Consider the following 19,359-nt stretch of genomic DNA (forward strand, 5'->3'; position numbering starts at 1 on the left):
TATGGCTCAAATTGCTTGATCGAAAAATTCCTGCCCACATTGGAGAAACGTGATGTGTAGATGAGGAAAATGCTATCAATAATCAACCGCATCATCAGATACCCACATTTTTTGTTGTCATTGGCAATACAAGTAACTAAGGAATGAGTGGAGACACAGTTCTGGTGAAGAGCATTCGGCAAAAAACATAACACTTGATCATCATATACCTGCCTTACCAATAGAACAAAACTGCCACCTATGACAATACGTATTTTAAAGAAAAGCAATGCTGCAAGACAAAGTTTTGCCAGAAATTGTGATCCGTGTACAATAAAAACGATGAACGTTAGTGAATATGTCCAATTTATTATCGAAGTGTGGGCTCGTATGTGGATACTAAAAAAAGCATTTTCAAAAAACAATTAGAATAAAAAATGACCTTTGCTATGGCAATTTGAACTGTGAAGAACGGTAGTATTAATAGTAGTAAGAATATTAAGGGTTATAACCCTACTATAATGATATATAGAATATAGAATATGCATTGAAATTCTAGCAAGTGTTATTTCAATTGAAGTTATTAAATCCTAATGTACCAGATGAATGATCTTAATGTATCAGATGTATCTAACTAGACATTATATAGTCATAGTAGCAATATATAGAATTCATAGACTAATAAAGCATTACCAGATTGTCTTGAATGCCATTTCAAATGCCGGGTGAGAGAACATTTGTTGATGAATTTAGCTTGGCATATATGACAAATGTGGAATCCTGTCTCCGTGCTCACTGAACATCCTTTTGTGGCTAAAAGAGTTTGTTAATGTTTTAAATACAATATAATTCCAACCTTAGTTTTGATATTTAAAAATGGGAGGTCTAAACTGCAGATTTCACATATTGCAACACAAATTATTTAACAATTAAATTTGATACCCCATCTTTATATCACACCAAAGCGTTTTAGATTGGGAGTATGAGGAGCAGATTCTACTTATCATCTTCCAATGAAAAAAACGTAACATTCACTAGTGTAAAGGTAGCAGCTGAAGAACATATTTTTCAGATATGTGCTAATAAGAAGTTTGGAAGCTGCTAACAACATGTTTTGCTATGAATGAAAAAACAAGTTTAAATGATAACAGGCTTATTTGTCAAAATGACGTAAATGATAGGAAATGTGAGCATTTATTTGCCCAAAAAACAAATGCTGAACTCACTGGGAGCAACTTCTTAAAGCACATAAATTACATACTTTTTTTATTATATATTTCAATACATCAAAGTCTTGGCTTTCGAATGAGCCTATATTCAATACCAGAGAATAATAGTACTATGAAAAATGGGGTGTCAAAAGTACGTCCTGCAACAAAAAAAAAACACTTGGTTCAGGTACACAAAATGTGATGTCATTATTCTCATTTAGCCTTAGGTCGTCGATCCCTTTCGCTGCCATTGAGACTGCGTTTTTCTGTGACACTCGGTGCTGTTAAACCCGGAGAGCGCTCACAATAAACTAAGATTCTAGACAATCAACAATGCCAGCGAACGTGCTAACGTCGACCAATACAAACACATGTTCTGGGTTAATTAATTATGCTTCAATAAATGTACTGTCTTTGATAAAGGTAAATAAATCACATCAATTAAATTATGTCCTGCGGTTGCGTGGCCCTATAGGACTAAATGTCAATCACACTTTCGCAAGATCACGCAATGCTTGAAATTAATTAGTCTCAGTCGTCACCCTCAACATCACACTAAAAATAAAGAGCTAGTGCATAATATCATCGGGAAAATATAGTATGGTTCTTGGAGTCTGAGGTACTATTATATAAATAATATGTACATGGAGAACTAATGACACTGATTCTTTTGTCATCTTCATTCGTTCTCTGGAGTTGTCCTACCTTCGTCTGCCACTAATGTCATTATCGTAGTTGATAAATAAGCGGTAAGAGCACACAACAACGAATATGAGAATTATGACGTCACAATTTTCGAGACAATGCCCGTAAAACTTTTCACAGTAGAGCTCTGAGGAAATCCTATAACCACCAACCGATGTCTGTCTCACCATGGCAAACAATAGCTCATTCGAAAGCCAAGACTCTGATGTATTGAATTATACAATAAAAAAATTATGTAATTATGTGCTTTAATTCTTCTTACATGTTGAAAGAAGCACAACAAGGAATAATGCTTGTTTTTAATAAACTTGGCCTTTGATATACTCAACACTATTTTGAAACTATCATGTACTAAAACCTAGTGAGGTCTGGCATAGCATGGTGCGGCAGGCTTAGTAGAACAAATTTCTGATTAATGAAAACTTAATTAGTGGGCCTATCGTAGCTGTGTATTAAGAAATGTAAGGAAACATTCTGCAGGCTACTTTGAACAATGGAGAATGTGCTGACAACCCATGCTGTGTTTATTGCTACCTTTGAAACTTATTTGCAAATTGTAGTTATAGTAGCTTCTGATGAGTCTCTTGATGGACAGAGTAATGACAGAGATTATGCCCTTTCCAACTAAGCAATAAGCGGTAGCAATAAGCCGGAACTTTTAATAGCAGTACCTAACTTAGTGTTGGTGGTACTAAAATAAGTCAAAGCTAATGCTTATCCCTTGAAGTTTTTGAGCAAATTGAAGCTTCACAACATCTTAGCTGGAGTAATAACTTCAAAAGGTGTTCAACAGCATGCTGCCTTCGACAGAGAATTAGAAACACTAGAACAGCTTTTATTAGCTTATGTTTTAGAGGTTTTCATGATTAACAATTACATTAGCAGTTGAGCAGATGAGCTGTGCACAAGTGTTTTTGAGAGCTCCTGAAGATTAAGCACTTGCCAGCAAAGAAAGAGCTTATATTTTTATATACACAACACATAATATACATACTGAACCACTGATAAAAAACGCTACCAAGGTGTATGTAGAATATAGTATTTACCAACTACAGAACACAAAAGAAAGAATTCAAGCACAGGACTGCAATTGGGGGGGTAATTGGTGTTAAGCGTGAAACTCCCCTGTAATTGGTAATTCCTCTATTACATTTCTGATCAATATGGGACCAAAACGTGGAGAATCTGCTTCAGACTCTAGAGACCATATTATTCTTGCTTCTATTGATCTAAAACTAACTCAGCTGATATCTGATGTCGCCAAAATAAACAGATATTTAGACTTGATTGAGAACAAGCTGATTATGAATAGTCGCTAGAAAATTTTCAGGAAGAGATCAACGATGTCAAATCTAAAGTTAGTAAGCTTGAATCAGCTAAAACATTAATGCAACAATCAACTACGCATAATAATTTGCTAATGTGTGTTGAAGCTAATGAGCATCTCAACAGAGCTAAAGCCATAGAGCTGAACGGAATTCCATTTAAGAGTGGCGAGAACTTGATGGAAGGTTTTCCAAAACTTTTGAAGGTAGCAAAACTTAATGACATCAACTCTACTCGAGAATTTGACAATATTTATAGGATTAGTCAGACTCCCAGAATTCTTGTAAATTCATCCAGGCAACTAAACGAGACAATTTTTTTCAATTATAAATAAAAAAATATTATTGATACTTCACTCTTAGGATTTCAAGAGAAACACAGAATCTACATTCCAAAGTTACATTATTCATATCCTCAAAATATTTCAATAAAGGTACCAAAAAATCACAACAAGACGTGACGGTTTTCATTCAACTGAGGGCTATTATGATTGGTCAATCTGTTTGTCATCAAACTGCAACATTTAGCTGTGTTTGTGTGTAGCCGCAGCAAGCACCTCTAGTATACAGTGACAAAGGATTTCGTCTGTATGTGTAGCAAAACATTTAATGTGTGCTGTTGCGCCTATTGTGATCAGCTAAACTTTTCGATAAAATTAACTTTTAAGATTTACTCGTTTAATTCTATCATTTTTAATACATTTAAAAGAAGTTTAAGAAAAGTTCTGAGAAAGAGCTAATTGGCTTACATGTTAGGGAAACTATATATATTTATTACATGGTCATGGTGGAAATTCATGAAAATTTTATGAGCGCAGATTACCCCAACATCCTATCATCATCTCAGTATTATTATTATCAAATGTTTTATTAGATTTTTCATTGAACTTGTTGTCAGTTTTATATTAATATTTTTAATGATATCACTAAAAATATATTCAGTTTGTATCTTAACTACAGGATACTTTTTATACTACAGGATAAAATTTGGTGTCGCATGGACTTCTAGAGTGTTACATTAATTTTCAAGGACAATTTTTGTAACCTGTACATTCTACAACGTAAATTCCATATAACGTAAATAATTTATGTGAAGTTTTTGCTATGTACTATGTCAAAAATTCCATATAATCAAAATGTAAAGTTTCGAGTTGGGCGAGTTCTCAAATACGATTTGATTGCTAATCTATCTCACCTCACTTGCGAGAGAAAAGACGACGTGTATATAAGCGTTATATCTATTGCATATACAACTTCCATGAGATTCTAGTTAGTCGTGACAGTTCATCAGATGTGTTGACAAAACAGAGAATAGATAGTGGGGCAACTGTTAATAAATACTTAAAGATGTAGTTGCGTCAAAATTTAAGTTGATCTTAAAAGAAAGCATTTTTTTTTCTCTATCAGTTGATATGTTGTTTGTTGTGTTACGCGATCGCATTGCCAAGATATTTGAAGATTAAAACCGAAAAAATCTGATCGCCGTAAAAACGCTCAGGCCACAAAAACGTGCCCAGCCTCGCCAAAAATGATGTCACGCGTTTGGCAACCTGTCTCTATCTCTCGTATTCACATCGGCTATTTGCAATAAAAGTCTAGCCTTACGCGGCTCTATTGGCATATATCTTATTTTGTATTTGCTCATGTTGGCTAAAATAAAATTTTAAATCTTGCTACAGATGCATTATTATGAATGTTTAAAAGGCCTCAAATAAAGAAAATTGAAAATTTGTTCTACTCACTTTCTCCAAATGTTGTGTAAACATTTGGGTACCGACTACCAATTCTACCGGTCTACAGTAATTAGGTCAAGCGAACTAAGTTGATTACGGTCTCTGTGTCAGCGCAGTTCTCAATTGCTACTCGAACGTGAAACTACTAGCTGATCAAGCTACTACCGATATACCGGTATTGCGAAAATACAAATAACTTTTGCTCATAAATTCCAACTTTCGTTGTGTTTGACAGAGACTAAAGTGAAAAGGCAAATCATTATTTAGTAAGTCAATAGTATTTTCATTTGTTTTGATTTGTTGCTCTATAAATTAAAACAACATTAGCCATACTATTTTAGTTCATAGTTGCAGAACGCTGTTGTAGTTAATTCGACTGGTTTACTAGTCAATCTGTCATTTCAATTGACGAAAATACTTTAAGTATGAAATATTAATCGTGGTTATACTGTAGTTATTCAACTTCGTTCACTTTTACGTATCTTTAAACGTTGTCGTTTTAAGATAAGATAGACACACCACGTATTTATATGAATAACTTTTTCTCACAATTTCCAACTTTCGTTGTGTTTGACAAAAACTAAAATGAAAAGGCAAATCATTATTTAGTTAGTAAGTCAATTAGTATTTTCATTTGTTTTGATCTGTTGCTCTATAAATTAAAACAACATTAGCCATACTATTTTAGTTCATAATTGCAGAACGCTGTTGTAGTTCATTCGACTGGTTTACTAGTCGATCTGCCATTTCAATTGACGAAAATACTTTAAGTATGAAATATTAATCATGGTTATACAGCTGTAGTTATTCAACTTACTTCACTTTTTCGTATCTTTAAACTTTTTAGTTTTAAGATAAGGTAGACACACCACGTATTTGTACGAACATAAATCTCGGCCATATTATGGATATTAAGCATTTTCTTCAAAGTCACATTAGGTTACACACTTGAATATCGTGATATTTTTCTATTTGTTAAGAATAGTCTGCATAACCACTTCAATGTTTCGTTGTAGCAGTGAAATGTCTTCAAGTCGACATTGGGCTCTCTCCTGTGCCGCAGCTAATTGTCAAGAGACCAAACATCTATTTGCTTGGTCTCGGGGAAGGACATCAACAGATGTACAGCGAGCCAAATGGACAGCATTTGTGAAGAAACATGTAGCAAATTTTCGATATAAAACCATATCTAGAATTTGCTTCCGGCATTTTACTGAGGAATGCTTCTGCAACTACCACCAATACAGGTACCAACAAGGAGAAGATATCCGGCTCGTGTTAAAGAAGCACTCAGATATAATTCCCACACGAAACCTGCACATTAAAGCTGATTCTGCTGCTACCCCAAGGAAAAAGCCAATTACCCTTTTGCCTACAAGAGAGCGCAGAGCAGTGGTGCGAGGCTTACTTGCTGATGCGTAAGTGGTGTAAGATGTGATAATGCACAGTACTAGGAATCTTTGAATTTCACAAGTTATGTTATGAGCTTCCAATTTGAAAATATAAAACAACTCGTGTTTTACGGAAAAAAAATTCTTGTCTATATATTACAGTGTTCCTGCAGTGCCTAGGACAGCAACCTTTTTTCCTCATTCACGATCGAAAATACCAGTTCGTAATCCTCAGCCTGCCGAGTCCTTTGGACCTGGAAAGTCCTCTAAGGTTGACAAAGGGGTACAGCTACGGAAATGTCTTCACCGTCCTAAGTATCGGTCGATTTCTACCCAGACCGATGCTAAACAGTGAGTACAGTTAACTTTTTTCATATGGTTGGACGGGATTCTTTTTTACAATATATAATGATAGTCTATAAATATTTATTCACAGGCCTGATCTTCCAGCCTCACCTCCATCTAAGAGAAAAATGCCAGTAGTCGATGAAGCTAGCTCCATTCCTTCTACATCTAAGCAGTTACAACGTTATTCTCTAATTATGGAGAGTGATACTAGTGATGAGATGCGGGAACGAGAGGAAGATCTGGTAAGTTACAAATACTTTGATAAAATGTCATAGCAATTTTTCCTTTTCTCATGCTTCTTTTACGTTAAAGACTTAGATGAGTTTCCTAAAATGCCATAGCACTTTTCTTCATTTTCTATGCTTCTTTTAGGGTAAAGCCTTGGATGAAGAAGAGTGAGACGGAAGACGAGGTTTCAGAAGAAAGCTTTGAGGGGTAAGAAATATAGTAACTGCTAGTTTGTATTTGATAATGTGTATTATTTCATCGATTATATGTACTCACTGTCTTTACAACAATATTTATTTTAGCCTGCTTGCAGTAAGTATGTGTGTGCTTCCTGAAGAAGCTAAACATAGGCTTGCCTTGTCATATGCTTGCTGCTTTTTCATGCCTGCCTAACAACGCTATTTTACATTCAAGTGTTTCACTTAATTGCCGCAAACCAAACTGTAGAACTCTGCTAGATATTTTGTAGTTGCTAGCTGCTGTTAAATTTTTTACTATTTATTAACTGTAAAAATGATTGATTTTTTAAATATTTCTAAATTTTAAATATTTACAATATTTCAATCTTACAATATAAATATTGTAAGGTTTCAATTTTTCTTCCTTATACACTAATGAAGGCTTAATCCAGTGCTTGATTTTATATTACTAAAGTATTGTCTGATCTTCACTAAAAATGTTTTGTTGGCGTTCACAGGGAGCGACCTTGGCAGAAACAGCCAAAATATATTGTGGAGCATAGCCAGCTTCAAAAACTCCTTGAAGTATGCCCTATGTGTGCGGCTCCCAGTGCTGTGGAATTGGTGGATAGACGTGGGGCGTATATTCGCTACATTACTCGTTGCTCCACCTGTAACCACACGAGAACTTGGTCAAACTCTGACAAGGTTTCTAGATTTCCAGTCATCAACATTCTTATTTGTGCCGCCATATGCTTCACAGCATCACTGCCAAAAAAGTATTTGACTTTTTCTCTGCGATAAACATCGCAATGCCGACGTTAAATACTTACCACAGGCATCAAAAGGCATATCTACATGGGGTAAGCTTTATCTTAAATCTAGTTCAAAATTGTATCAACTTTATTGTATTCTATGATGTGAGGTTCACATGTTTTGGGATGCGATTTACAACAGGCTGTTAGAAGTGTGACAGCTGAAATGCTGGAAGAGGTTCATCAAGAGCACAGGGAAAAATCCATCGGAGTGAGTGGCGATGCCTGTTTTCACAGCATTGGACATTCAGGTACCGTATTTGTTGTGTAACTTTTTATGCTTTGCAAACTTGATCTGTGGACCGCATGTTTTAATATTGGGGTCTCCTTGTAGCTACATACAGTTTCTACACTTTGATGGATAACTCTTCCAGCAAGACTGTGGCATGTGAGCTCCTAAAATGTACAGAAACATCATCGTCACCTGCTATGGAACTTGAGGGGCTAAAAAGGTGTCGAGCTTACCTAGAGGAGAAAAATCTACACGTAGCCGAGTTGACGACTGACAGACACTCCTCTGTCATGAAGTACATGTCCACTCAGTGGAGCACCGTTTCTCACACTTTTGACTCATGGCACTTGACCAAAAATTTGAGGAAGCGATTGACAACTCTTGCCAACTCCAAGGTTGCTTACAGAATTCTTCTTGACTGGATACCCGCCGTTACAAATCACATGTACCATGTGATTTCACATACTCAAAGTGGCCAGCTCAGGAAAGAATGGTGGTGCTCCACTGTCAATCACATTTGTGATATACATGTTCACACCTATGAAACTTTTCCAGAGTGCCAACACGAACAAGCAGAAGACGTGTTTGATGAAGAAGGCAACAAGCTTGAGGTTGCCTATCTAGATCGCCAGCTTCATGCCGACCTTATCCAGCTGTTCTCGGATATCATCTTCAATTTTAGCTCAGCTATAAACCGAGCAAGCACCGTCTCTACTAGTGAACTGGAAAGTTTCCACAGCTCTTTAAACCGAAATGCTCCAAAGAGGGAAGGCTTCTCCTTTGCTGGAATGCTCAGCCGAGGACAGCTAACTCTCCTCCATCACAACGAAAACTGCCAAAGACCAGTCATGCTAGATAAGACCAGCAACCCTGTCAAGGTTGTCGCTAGGTTTAAAGCAACCAAGCTCCGTCCCAGTATGCGGTATATAAGATCTAGGCCTACATATGGTAAGTTGCCATTACATTACCACATGCTGCTCAAACTTCTGATGTTTAGGTTTGAAATTTTTTGTTTTTATTCACAACAGATTATCTCAACAAGCTATTCCATCAGCTGAGACTTTCTATTGTGGATGCCGAAGGTATACCGCATGATGTAGAACCTCCAAGTCTAGCGTCAACTGGTCCTAGCTACAGGTCCATTGATGAAGTAGAGGAAGCAGCCAGACAGAGGAAACGAGGAGTGTATGTCAAGCCACATTACTTTTCGTTGGCAGAGTTGGAGCTAGCCAAGCGGAGAGCTATTCGTGGCAAGAAGAAGGCAACTACGTAGAGCCCCATGTAGGTAGGTGCTTGGCTGTTTGTTCTGTGATATGTTCATACTGCATAATTATTGATGTGATTTAGTCTGTGCATTGCAGGCTGCAGCATGTGTTTGTAATAACATGGCTGTGATTTTTTGCTGTTCCTATTGCGACTCTGTTTGTTACATTTCTTTTATTTTGTTGTTTGCTGAAGATATACCATGAGATGTACAATCTCTAAGTGGTCCTAGCTACAGATCCATTAATGAAGTAGAGGAAGCAGCCAGACAGGAGTTTGTCAAGCCTCGTTCCCTCCAATGTCTGTCTGTATCCCATTTACTTTCGGTGATCTTTCTCTATTCGTATTGTAACTCTGCTACATTTATTTTTTTGTTCGCCGTTTGCATTCATTGTCTTTTATTTTGTAGGCTATATATATTATGCTTACAAAATTAAAATATATAAATATATTATAATATATATAGTATATATATTATAATTATATATTTATATATATTATTTATATCATATAATATATAAAAAAGATCGACTTAGTGCCGAGCGCTGGGATTTGCCAAGGTAGATGCCAGCCTCGGTACTAAGTTGGACGCCTTCTGATGTGCCTTGTGTGTTTCGTTGAGCCTCAAATATAGTGGGATACCTCAGTTAACGGCTCAAGGCACTGATGGAGGAACCTTAGCAAGATGCAGACGTTGACGTCATGCTAAGGCTGAGTAGCCGCATGTTCGAAAAGAACTATTCGAATGTGGTGAAACCAACTGCATCATGTATTCATCATAATCTAGACATTGTTAGTGTGAATTTGTAAAAATTTTTCTGCTGATCATTTATATGATTAGTTGATAATAGACAAGCAATTGTTTTGTGAGTTGACCAAATTAGTGAACGTAAGACGTAATAAAAAATTTTGTTGAAGTCAATTCACCCGCATTAGAAACTAAAATTTAATTTGACCTGGCAAGGGGTTTCCTTTTTTCCATTCGCGGGAAAGCAACCTTTCCACTTTGCGATTGATGGTGTGGCTCAGAATGGTTTGGTTATGCAAGGCTTGTACGAGAGTGCATATAACAATGGCTTTGTTCATGGGGAGCCAGCAAGACAAGATTTCATGACCATGGTGATTCTAACTTTGTGCGATGAATAGAGCTTTCCATGAATCTCTCAGTAATAGCTAATCATACTGCTGATTATAATTCATAAGCCAGTCTGCCAGACAATACTTTGGCAGATGTGGCAAGACAATGAAGTGTTTAATTTTTTTTGTCATTTATCTTTTGTTGATGATTATAGCTGCAGGTTCGTTGATGAGGTAGAGGAAGCAGCCAGACAGAGGAGACGAGAAGTTTGTCAAGCCACATTTTTTCCATTGTCTGACTGTATTCCTGTGAATTTTCTCTGTTCGTAGTTCAACTCTATTTGCTACATTTATTTTGCTGTTCGCCGTTTGCATTCATTGTCTTTTACTTTTTTATTTTTGTATATATTATACATTGCCTACAAAGTTTAAGTGTATAAATATATTAATTTATATTAAATAGAAATTTATATCTTTATAGTATATTTGTAAAATAAAGTATATAAAAATCACTCCACTGCAGTAAATTCAAATTCTGTATGCGCCATATCTGCGTATTCATCCTCATCTTCAGTGCCAGGGTATGCAGCTCGCACCATGTTATACACGCAGGCTGGTAGTAGTCGTCGCTCTCCCCTCCTAAGTCCTGTTGGATATGTCCAGAATACCAGAGATCTATACGCGCATAATCTCCTCTGCCTACACACCATGTTGTAGATGTCGCAGTCTTGCAGTCTTTCAGATGGTACCAGGCTCTCCGCATCTGGATACTTGGGCACTAACAAAATATCATACTTTTACAGTATCTTGATAACTTACTTGAAGTAAGCAGTAAAAATAGCAGCTACAAACCTCATAAGCTTACCATGGTAGTGGCAGTAGTTATAATAAGCCACTCTCAATGGACCTGGCTTTATTAGATCTTTTATTTCGTCAGCTTCGGTAACGCATATGATACCAGTTTGCGGAATGGAATGCCACATGTCGTGATTTGTGCGGCATATGTTCATTTCTTTTTTACTCCACGCATGCCAATTCTCACACTTGCACCACTGCTGAACTGGTGGTGCCACGTAAACATCCTGTAATCAATAAAACAAACGTAATGATTACACGCATTCATTGATGTCGTTCTAAGGTGTATTTACGGTAAGGTTTCAATTTGGGAGTCAATTAGATTGCTAATCTAAAATCACGATATGAGTAAACGTTTAACAAAAATATAGGTATGTAAAATATATAAATACAAAACCAGCAATTGGAAGCTTTGTTTTTGGTAGTTAATGATGAGCAATGATCAATCGATTTTACCCACTTCCTACGAGTGAAAATAATTTGTAATCATGACTCTAATTTACCAAAGATTCGAAAAAAAATATTAAAGCTAGGTAAAACGGCAGATGAGCTATGAAACGATGATTGGAGACAGCAAAGAATTATCATTTTATTAATTAGTATATGTATTTATGACTATAAAAATTACATTTACTTAGGTATAGAAGACTCTAAGTTAATTTACCTCCATTCTGTCTTTCTCTGCAGCAAAACGCTGCTGACGCCTGTCAGCTTTCACCATAGGCTGCCTGCTCCAATCTTTGACTAAAGGTTGCTCAGATAACTCTGAGTCGCAGTCGCTCGAACATGAAGCCATTTTAAAACTGTATAACTTGTATGTAGTAATTGGTGAAAAGCGCTGAACCAGTAACGGTGAGAATTCTCTATCAAATGAGAATGAGAATCTTCGAGATCACAGACAACCCGTTTTACGAGTGATAACATTTATTACGGCCTATATAAAAATTTCGCGCTCGTGATTGGCTAACGAAGCGACCTCATATTTATCGCTCGTGGTTTCGTTTCAGAAAACAAGCTTGTGACGTCACGAAATTGGCACCCGCTGGAACGTGAGCTTTTTAAAAGAGGGCCTCATTCAAACGCATATATCTCTGGACAGGGTTGGTCTACAAAGACAAAAATGGCATCAAGTTGTAGCTGATGTTTTAGCCTTTTATGGGTCCTAATTTCATTTTTGACGCAACTACATCTTTAAAGGGGGTCAATTGGTGCACAGGTTACTGCATTAGTTTACCAATATGAATAACGCGGGTTGGAGTATCGTCGAAATTTATTTGTTATTCTAACCTTGACCCCTGCATACAGATAGACGACAAATATGTACTACTGCTTTTATAGTAATAATATTTTGTCATTTTGCTTTGATGTAGATGGGTAAAATATCTGTTATTAGCTTTACTTTACGCAATAAACTTTGCTGTTTAGAAAAAATAAGCATATCTTTGTGATTGAACGTCGAAGATGCGCGTTCCCACAAAATTATTGTAAAATTACTACAATCATGATCTATAAAACCAGTGAGATTAATTAAAAGAAGTAAAAAAATTGTCAATGGAAACTAATAATACTGCAGTTAATGTACAGCCAACAAATTCAAAGTGAAATCTAGTCTTTTTTTATATGACCAAAGGGGTGAGTTTGGGATGATCTTGGAACGGATTAGACGGTTTACATGTATATTCTTGTTTTTATAAATAAAATCCCTATAACGTAACTGTTTTTTGGAATGGATTATTTACGCTGTAGGAGGGCCTACTGTGAGAACAAACTTGGTAATCCTATTTCTAAGTAAAGATGCAAAGTAGTGTAAGTAAGCGCTATGCTAAAATTTATAAGGAAGTTTAACTTGGCATTGACAGCCATGACATAACATTGGACCAAAAGCACCCATGAGTTTACAGGGACTATCACCTCTACATGCTCCTGTTACCATCCATGATACATCTTCAAGCAAAACAGTAAAAACTTCAACTGTCAACAGAAATTGGCCATGTTTACAAACATGCACATTCATACTACATCACAAAGTTACATACACATGTGTGTGTCATCCGCTTCGATTTCCTGCCTTGAAATTGACCTTTTGAATTTCAATTAAAAACAACTTGACAACTACCATGAACATACAACCTCCCAGAACACCACGTCGTCACATTGGTCGTTCACGTGTCTCCCAATTATTACAGAGGAGCAGAAATAGAAAGTCTTCACAGCAACCATCAACATAAAATGCTAATGTTCAACAACACACTACTCAAAATAATAACAACAACTCATCTGATTCAAAGAATTATTTAGTAGATGTTGTAGGCGAAGCCTACAACATCTAACTAAAGAATTCTACTTTTTTATAATTCTGACCTTTTGTAACTACTTTTTTAACAACCAGCAGTACCCTTTCTTTTTTCCATTATCACTTGGATTGTGGGCTGTATGACAGTGGAATTTCTAGTATAATACATACATGAATGTCAACCTTCCAAGGATACTGATGAGCAATTTAAATTGTCAATATCTGGTTTGAAACTGTGAGTCACTTCAATCAAGATATTGGTTCAATAAATAGTCCAAACATCCTAACATTTCTTGCATTTGAGCTAGTTACTCATATAGCTGCTGAATAGCCTTTTATAATATAGCCTTTTTGTAATATATAACATAATTGAAATATTAGCAATATATTAACATGTGGCAGCTTGAAAGCAACATATCAGTACATGAGAGGCCTGCATAACTAAAACCTTTTTACTGGAGACTTTCCCACCACTTTCTGGTTATCAAGTTCGTACAAACGAATTGATTTGACCAGCCAAAAAAATTAATTTTAGACAAGCAAATTTCAAAGAATGGAAATAATCTATCATATAAATTCTGTGAGACTCACAACTTCTTAGCTTGGCATTACGTTTTGATGTTTTTCTTTTTTTGCCACTTTCAGATGGCTTGAAATCCTCATCACTCTCATCTGATACAACATCAGAATGCCAATCAAAGTCATTAGGGTCAAAAATTTCATCCGCTTCAGGCTTTATGTCAATGTTCAAGGTAGAAAGAGAATCAAAACCATCATCAATCTAAAATGGTCAAAAACTCACTCATGGCTTTGCACCTTTCTTAATCAGAGGGCATACAATCAGACATCTAACTATGATGGCTTTGAAATAAAAATCTTCCAACATATGTAAAGCACCAGCAAGTATTTACCAATGCGCTTGAAATCGATTCCAACATACAATGCTCCAAATTTCTTTGGATGCCAGTCATGTCACTGAAAGTGGGGATATTAATGAAAATAAACCGGAGAAACACAACAGTATACATTGAAATTCTGTTTTTAGTCAAGTCAGTGTTTGAACAAAAAATTTCAAATATGTTCGATTCGGATGCTGAACAAAACTTTGGAACTCGAAGCCATGAACATGTTATGATGGACAGACTACCAGCAGACCCTGTCTCCATTATTCTTATTATTCTTTCACTGGCTAGTCAATGAAACGCTATTATTTTTCAGGTTGCAATTAGTGAAAATATAAATTTTTTGATGTATTTGTTACACAATCTTTGTCATATGATTTGGGATCATATGATACTTTGGGATTGTGATGCCCGAGATGAAGGCAGTTGTGAGAATTTGATGAAGCCAGGCGATTAAGCAGTAAAAGTAGAATATTAGCAGTGTGGAAGGATAAGCAACATTTCTTATAAATACTCTACAGGCAAGTTTACGTCATACAACATGACTCAGTTGTCCAAAATGGAAACTTCTTAAAATTAGTTATCAGCGAGAATATATAAAGGTGATTCATTGAGAGTACTGTTGTTTGTACTCTTAAACCGGTGCGAAAGCGCAGGTGATGTGAGGTGTCAGGGGAGGGGTCAGCGTAGGAAAGGTGGAAATATGGCGATGGAAAGGCTTGCAGGTGAGATGATGTCAGGCGGTTGCAAGGACAGGTACTGTAGAGTTTGTTAGAAACTCTAAATATTGAATTCACTCCAGATTTTAAGAGAGAAGATTTCACTGGTCAAGTGTGTGGTTTACAATCTTTATTTCACCATGAAACCTGAAATAATATTGTAGTACCATTTCTATACCAACTTGCTAACAACATCTGTGATATCAAAAAATATGGACAGTTACAGTATGATAGCAACTAAAAGTACTGAAAATCTAATGAAATGTGACAAGAAACAATATAACATGGTATAATAAAATAAAACAGCATACGCAACTAACCTGCAACCTTTAATAAATGACCCCTTAGCAATTGCCAACCTAATAATTAAGAGTAATGATGCAAATCTGACTGCCTTCGACTGAAGTTAGAAGAACATCACGCTATGAGTTAAGCAAAACCTTAGCTTATGACTCAACGCCGGCAACTATCATTTGTCATCACGTGTTAGGCCAATTTGACTAGGCATCAACTCCCGGAATGGTAAACTAATCAACTTTTCCTACACTCCGATCTAACTTTCTTGAATTTATTGTAATACATAATTTTTTTGTTTGTCGTTTGTTTCTGGTCTATTAATTGTTAATTAATTCACAACTGAATTATTAATAATGAATACACCTACATGATATATAGTTGCTAATCTAAGTACTCAGCACAACCACTACAATGTGTACTTACCTCTGCAGAACAGTTGGTGGGTGCATTGGTAACTCTTTTTAATTAAGATATCGGTTCCCCATTGTGATGTTTAGGTTGCGCATCAAGCCTTCTGAGCTTGCAATAGTTTCGGTCACTCTACCTAGCTTCCATTTCTAGCTTTCCATTTCATCATTTCTAGCTGCCTGGTTATCTTCGACAATGTCTCATTCTTTGAAATTTTGTCTCGTCCTTGTCCATTTCTGACAAATTGTTATGCTGCTTAGATATTCAGTTTTCCATGTTTTCTGAAACTCTTCTGCTGCTGCTTTGGCAATCTTCTACCGTTTGATGCTATACAAATCATCTTCGGTGAAGTTTCCAGATGATGGTGCCAGTAATGATTGACTTTTCATGGTCAAGATATGATTAGGTGTAATCACATGATCCTTGGGATCACTTGTCAAGGTGGCGGTCAGGGGCCTACTGTTGATGATATTTCCTGCTTCATAAGAAAAACGTTCTTAGGGTTTTGGTGTCTAGTTTGTTTTTTTCAACTTGAAGGTCATTGCATTGAGTACTGCTCTAACCGAATGAACCATCCTTTCCATGGCTTCTCCTTGATGACATGCCTCAGGTGAGTTAAATTTGAAATGAATGCGGTTCTCTAGCAAATATTGCTTAGTTTCCTTACTGGCTATCTCTAGTTGCTTTTCAATCTCATTCTTTGCTCCAACAAAATTAGTTCCATTGTCACAGTATATTGTTTGAACGGGCCCTCACAAGGCCATCAAGCATCTCAGGGCTTGTGTTAAAGTGTATGCGCTCATGTTCTCTAAGAACTCTATATGAACTGCTCAAAAGTAGTGACAGGTTATCATATGTCCCCACCATTTCAGCTCTGTGAGCTTGTCTTTCAAGTACTAAGGTCCAAAGGTGTCAATTCCAATGTTTGTAAATGGAGGAGTAGCCTCCATTCTTTCTTTAGTGAGATCTCCTATAAGTTGTGCGTCTGGTGTGTTTCTTGTCTAGCACAGCTTAAAAACTGGTTAAGCACGCACTTTAGTACGCCAGTTCTATTTACCATCCATATTCCAGCATATTTTATTGATGTGAGTGTGCTTTTCTTTCCTAAATGTCATATTTGTGTATGATAATGCACAGTCAAAAGATATGCTAGGTGAGACTGCTTAGGAATGGTGATAGGGTGACTCTGCTGATAACTCAATGTTGAAACACTGGCTCTCCAAAGAATACGAACTATACCTTTGTCATCAACCTTAGGGTTGAGCATGATGAGAGATTATCCTTCTTCGTCATAAGATAACTCTCTGCTTGTGCCATCTTTAACACAAGTACTTAAGCCTCTTTCAGATCATTGGTCTTCAACTCTTAGCGCGTCTACTGTTTCTGTTTGACAAAGCTCTTCAGCAATGCTATACACTAGTTTCTTCCAACTACTGAGTCGAGTGAATTTTCTCGTTATGCTCTGTGTGTTGAAAGTAACCATGGTAACTAACCCCTTTTTTTCGCACTTCTGGGCCAGATTCATTAACTGTTATGTTGACCCAATTTTTCTGAAAGAAATCTAATGCATCGGCGTCTCTGAGGAAGGGAGGCCCATTCCACCACATGTCATTATTCATTACTTCTTTAGCACTTTTTTCACGAGAAGCGATGTCTGCTAGATTGAACTGTGTTGGAACATAATTCCAATGTTTGGGTTGTCTTCCTAATTTCACTTACTCTGTTGGCAACATACATAAGAAATTTTCTGACATCATTGGATATGTATTCCAGCGCTATTTGAGAATCACTCCAGAAAGTTTCTTTGTCTATACTAAGCTTTAGTTCCTTCCTTAGCACATTAATCCTCAGGCATGATTGAGTTGAATCATATGAAATTATTGGCTAGTGTAAAAAAGCCCAACTCTACTGAATGTGGAAATCTGGACAAAAATGAATGAAAATGGTCCATACACACACCCATGCACACACGTCCATACACAAGCGCCCAGACACGCGCTTGTGTGTGGGCGCTTGGGTATGGGCGTGTGTGTGCACACATGTGTGTCAGTGCATGCGCGCATGATGTACCTCAACACATAAGTTGATTTTGCTAATTGGAATTGGAAATTACTCAAGTATAATGCTCTCTCAATATACATGTATGATGTCGAGCATTATAGTTGTATCTCAAGGTTCAATTTTATTGTATTTTACACCAATGAGGGAATTAACCGTGAGGCAAAAAGCACAAATAAAATCCAATCATGCATCTGCTCTAACGGTGTGGCTACTTGTAAACTATCGTTGTCTTGGCTGAAATATGGCTACTTCATAGGCGAAGGTAAGTTGTCATAGTGCTATAACTTCATCCATACTTACCACTATATCTGTCTCTAATACCTTGTCAAGGTTTTCGACAGCTGCGGCCATTTCCATCTGAAGGTTATTGGCTGGTGGTTGGAATCGTTGTACTCGCTTTCTGTCTAATTACACAGAAAGAGACATGACAATTTGAACATAAAACTTCACCATGAAGAATGAAAACACCTAAACGCCTGTAAATACAAAGTGAATTTGTTTTTTCAAGAGTTGTAAACTTTGCACAATTAGGAGCAAATGTGGAGATGCTTAAAATAAGTTAATCAGTGTTATGAATTATGTAAAGGCTAAAAACACCTAATGAAACAAAATACACATAACTGAACAGTTACATTTGAATTATTCGTTATAATACAGATGGTTGAAATGATCAAAAATTTGTATTTTGATCATGAGCCAATTTATTCATATTCAACATCTTCAATTAAACTAAAACCAGCCTTGCCACTTTCAACTTGCTGTTTTCATGCTGATGACAGAACTGTTTGAATGAGGATGAATGGCGCGAACTTTAAAAATCAGTTAAAAACATGAAATTATTTCTCAAACATATTTTAATCAATTTCGTTTTCATATTAGTTTTTGGCTATATATTGATTAGCTTGCTAACTTGAAAAGTGTTGCAATAGTGATACATATGATGTCTATAACAATCTTGACCATTCAATCAAATTTAACTTGGTAAACAAGCACGCTGTACAACCTGCAGTAAAATTCATCTGTAGAATATCTAGCGCAAATAAACAATAAAAGTAAGATGTGAAAATAACAAATGTGACCTCTCGCGTGAAAATCGACCAAAAGTCGGCAGTCAATATCGTTAGTAATGGAGCTTCGAGATTTGCAATAGGTTTATTGTCAGCACATGGCTAATTTGTTTAATATTTTACCCTAGACCAACAAGGGTGCGAGGAATTCATTTCTGAAGTCAAAATGTGATTACTTTGGCACCTTACGTCGAAATTTTGCGATCAAAGTCGTTGCTATGCGATCGTGATGTCATCAAAATGGCGACTCGTAAAGATTCCAAAACTTCCA

At 36.4% G+C, this 19,359-nt stretch overlaps 1 protein-coding gene across 1 annotated transcript in view; it reads right to left on the bottom strand.

Annotated features, from left to right (window-relative positions):
- LOC137388498 (zinc finger protein 271-like) overlaps nucleotides 1–19,359 on the bottom strand; it is a 40,888-nt gene that overhangs the window by 11,271 nt on the left and 10,258 nt on the right. Inside the window, exons 5-7 of the mRNA XM_068074984.1 lie at nucleotides 18,322–18,425; nucleotides 14,226–14,415; nucleotides 673–792 (exon numbers count right to left, since the gene is read on the bottom strand). Of these exons, the coding sequence (XP_067931085.1) occupies nucleotides 673–792; nucleotides 14,226–14,415; nucleotides 18,322–18,425 (414 nt within the window). The remainder of the gene's footprint in view (nucleotides 1–672; nucleotides 793–14,225; nucleotides 14,416–18,321; nucleotides 18,426–19,359) is intronic.

The sequence above is a fragment of the Watersipora subatra genome, chromosome 2 (genome assembly GCF_963576615.1).
Source record: "Watersipora subatra chromosome 2, tzWatSuba1.1, whole genome shotgun sequence".
Lineage (NCBI taxonomy): Eukaryota > Metazoa > Bryozoa > Gymnolaemata > Cheilostomatida > Watersiporidae > Watersipora > Watersipora subatra.